Source organism: Charadrius vociferus, unplaced genomic scaffold (assembly GCF_000708025.1).
Source record: "Charadrius vociferus isolate BGI_N301 unplaced genomic scaffold, ASM70802v2 scaffold55, whole genome shotgun sequence".
Lineage (NCBI taxonomy): Eukaryota > Metazoa > Chordata > Aves > Charadriiformes > Charadriidae > Charadrius > Charadrius vociferus.
In genome coordinates, this window is record NW_009648444.1 from 4,254,680 (window position 1) to 4,257,852 (window position 3,173).

General features: G+C 48.8%; 1 protein-coding gene across 1 annotated transcript in view; it reads left to right on the plus strand.

Moving 5' to 3' along the window:
• Positions 1 to 1,798, plus strand: part of LOC104286889 (histone H2A.Z) — a 3,480-nt gene extending 1,682 nt beyond the window's left edge. Inside the window, exons 2-5 of the mRNA XM_009885533.1 lie at positions 61 to 138; positions 556 to 669; positions 1,119 to 1,248; positions 1,403 to 1,798. Coding sequence (XP_009883835.1) covers positions 61 to 138; positions 556 to 669; positions 1,119 to 1,248; positions 1,403 to 1,464 — 384 coding nt within the window. The 3' untranslated portion in view covers positions 1,465 to 1,798. The remainder of the gene's footprint in view (positions 1 to 60; positions 139 to 555; positions 670 to 1,118; positions 1,249 to 1,402) is intronic.
• The last annotated feature ends 1,375 nt before the right edge of the window (positions 1,799 to 3,173 follow it).

A 3,173-nucleotide genomic window follows, 5' to 3' on the forward strand; every position in this document is an offset into this window, starting at 1 on the left:
GGGGGCGGGGAGGGATGGCGGGCGTAGCGCCAGCTCTGACACATCTCTTCTCTCTGCTAGGCTGGTGGTAAAGCTGGGAAGGACTCTGGGAAGACCAAGACCAAAGCAGTGTCCCGTTCTCAGCGGGCTGGATTGCAGGTGAGCAGGGACTGAGGTGTGAGTTGGCTTTCTATTTCTTGGTTGGCTGTACCTTGTGAAATCTGCACAGTTTGTTGTCTGTCTGTTGTCCAGAATGGTGTAAGGATCCGTGGGATCCTGGAGTGTGTTAATGTCTGGCTTGGCTATTTTTAGACCTTTTGCATATCTGTGCAGGAGGGAAGAGAATTCCCTTGTGGGTGTTGCTGCTGCTTGTAGTTAGAATTGTGAAGTTGCTGATGTGAACTTGGCATACACATACATCCGGCCTTAGCCGGATTCTCAAGTATTGAAATGTAGTCTTGTACCAGTTGTACATTTGCCACTGGGATTCTGTTGCCCAGCATGTGGTTTAGAGTAGTAGCTTTCTTCTTCTGTCTCTGTTGTCACAGCCTATTCATACTTCTGATATTTTTCCAGTTCCCTGTTGGCCGCATCCACAGGCACCTGAAGTCTAGGACTACCAGCCATGGGCGTGTAGGAGCCACAGCTGCTGTGTATAGTGCTGCGATCCTGGAGTACTTGACAGCTGAGGTAAAGCTCCTGCAAGGGGTGCAAGCAAGTTGGTCAGCTCTGAAATGGCATAGTGACCAGATCCCACTGTATTTTGGCAATTTGGACTAAGCTGTGAACTCTTCACTTGCTTTGAGCCAGTTTCAAGTGCGTGCATCATCAGGAGACCGTGAAATATGCATGGGACCTTCTGCTCCGCATTTTGTGCAGATCAAATAGCTGAGACTTACAGGAAAGTTGGGAGTGTGAAGTATTTTATGAAATTTATAAAGTATTTTGTAAAACACTTATTCTGTTCTTGGGGAAAACCAAATGTGGAGCTCCAAAGGAGGAACCCTTTCAAAAGAGGTGTTGCTTGCTGTCTTGGTGTCACTAATAGTGTATCTGGTGTAGAGAATAAAATAGCTAAGGCTGTGCAATTGGTCTCTCTTGACTTGTGTAACTCAGTTTAAAAATTATCTTGTCCTCAGGTTCTTGAGCTGGCAGGAAATGCATCCAAAGACTTGAAGGTGAAGCGTATCACTCCCCGTCACTTGCAGCTTGCAATTAGAGGAGATGAAGAACTGGACTCTCTCATTAAGGCAACAATTGCTGGTGGTGGTATGTAAATTGCTTGCTAACTGTGATGTGTTGGGGTGGCAAGAACTCTATAACAGACTAGAGGTTGCTTAATGCTGTCATTTTATTTGAAGTGCAAAGTTTAGGAAAACTGTTGAAGAGAAATAACATGGTCTTAATTGTTGTTCTTTCTTAGGTGTAATACCGCATATCCACAAGTCTCTCATTGGAAAGAAAGGACAACAGAAAACTGTCTAAAGGATACCAGGATTCCTTGTTATCTCAGGACTCAAGTACTTAATTGTCCAGTGTTGGTGATTCCAGTGGACTGTATCTGTGAAACACAATTTTGCCTTTTTGTAACTTTGAGAAGCTAAAGCTCCCTTGAGCTTTCTAACAAACCAAATTTCTGCATTGAAGTCTTAACCGTATTTAAGTGTTACCATGGCTTCAAAGAAGCTATTGTATTTGTAGTGGGTTTTGATTGAGCTGACTGTTTTTAGATTGGTTTAAGTAAAGGAAATGTTTGGGTTTGTACAGACTTTTCATCCACTAGAGTGGAACTATTCAATAAATGTTATATGAAGACTGAGTGTCTCTTGTCCACTAGGTGAAAAATACTTGGTCTCAACTACGCAGCTCTCCAAGAGTTGTTCCAAGAATTCTGACAATCCTGCTGCCAGCTGTGCTCGGGATATCTAGCAAAAATAGTCCTATAGTACTGTGTTTGGTAAATACCATCAAGTGAAATGGCACGTGGGTCTTACCCTGCAAAGTTATGTTCTTGCTGAGTGAGCCAGCTGTGCAGTGTGACAGGTGCCTTTAGCAGGGCACGTGTGAGGCTGGTGCTATTTAAGGCCAGTTTTACTTGATGTCAGCCTTCGCAGAGGGAAGGGATCTGTTGTGGAGGAGGAGGAAGGGCAACTGAATGGATGTTGAAAATCCACAGCTTTAGTTGATTTTCTGTGTGGCAGAGCTTGACCCCTCTCACTGTTTCTTCTAAAAGGCCATGGAGGGACACCCATGAAGGCAGGGGCTGTACTGCAGCAGCCTGTGCTGGCTCAGAGGCTGTGAACTTCCAGGAGGAGGTAGCAGTCACATAGAGCTGTCTCATTGTGGCTGTTTCAGGGTGGGCTTTACCTCTGCAGGTGGCAGGGGTCTGACTGGGAAAGCATATAGTGATGGGGGGGGGATCAACCTACACAACTGGAGTTTAAGGGTGTAGTGTTGAAGTTACAGTTTTAACTTCTGCCGAACAAAGTAGCATCCTCAGTAGCAGTAGTTTAACAGGGGTCCCTTAGCTGTGCTTCTCCAGATCTCTGCAGGTTCACTCCTTGCAGCCAAGGGCTGCCCCTTGCTGGGCAAAGGGATCCCGCGGGCTTTTGGTAAGGCAGAAGGGGGTCCCCTGGCTGGGGCAGTGAGCACCAGGCCTTCCAGAGCTGCACTGAAATACTTCAAATAAAGATGCTTCTGCATTGCACAGGCCTGTCTGTTTCCATAACCTCTTTCGGGTGACAATTTCTGCTGCAGCACTGTAGCTGAAAGGTGTTGACCCAGATTAGAAATGTTGGTCAGACCACCATTAACTGCACTCCTCCTCCTGCGGTGCTGTACTGGAGCAGCACCCGAGTGCTCGGCAGGATGAAATTGATGTCGCTAATTATAGCGAGTAGTTACAAGGTGCTAACAGGCACCTCAGAGCACAGTTAACGCACCGTAAACGACAACGCGTGGGGCTCCTCTCGCTCCTGTGCCGGCTCCGGAAAGGCCGGGCCGGGCCGGCGCGGTTCCCCCCGGGGCGCATTGCAGCTCCAGCGCACATCCGCCCGCCCGGTACTCCTCCGTGGCGGCCGGCTCCCTCGGGCTGCTGCCAGGCGGCGAGTGAGCGGCGGCGCTCCCGGCCCGGAGGAGCGCGGCGCTGGCTGCGGTGAGGCCCTTGCCGGGGCGGCTACCGGAGCCCCGGGGCG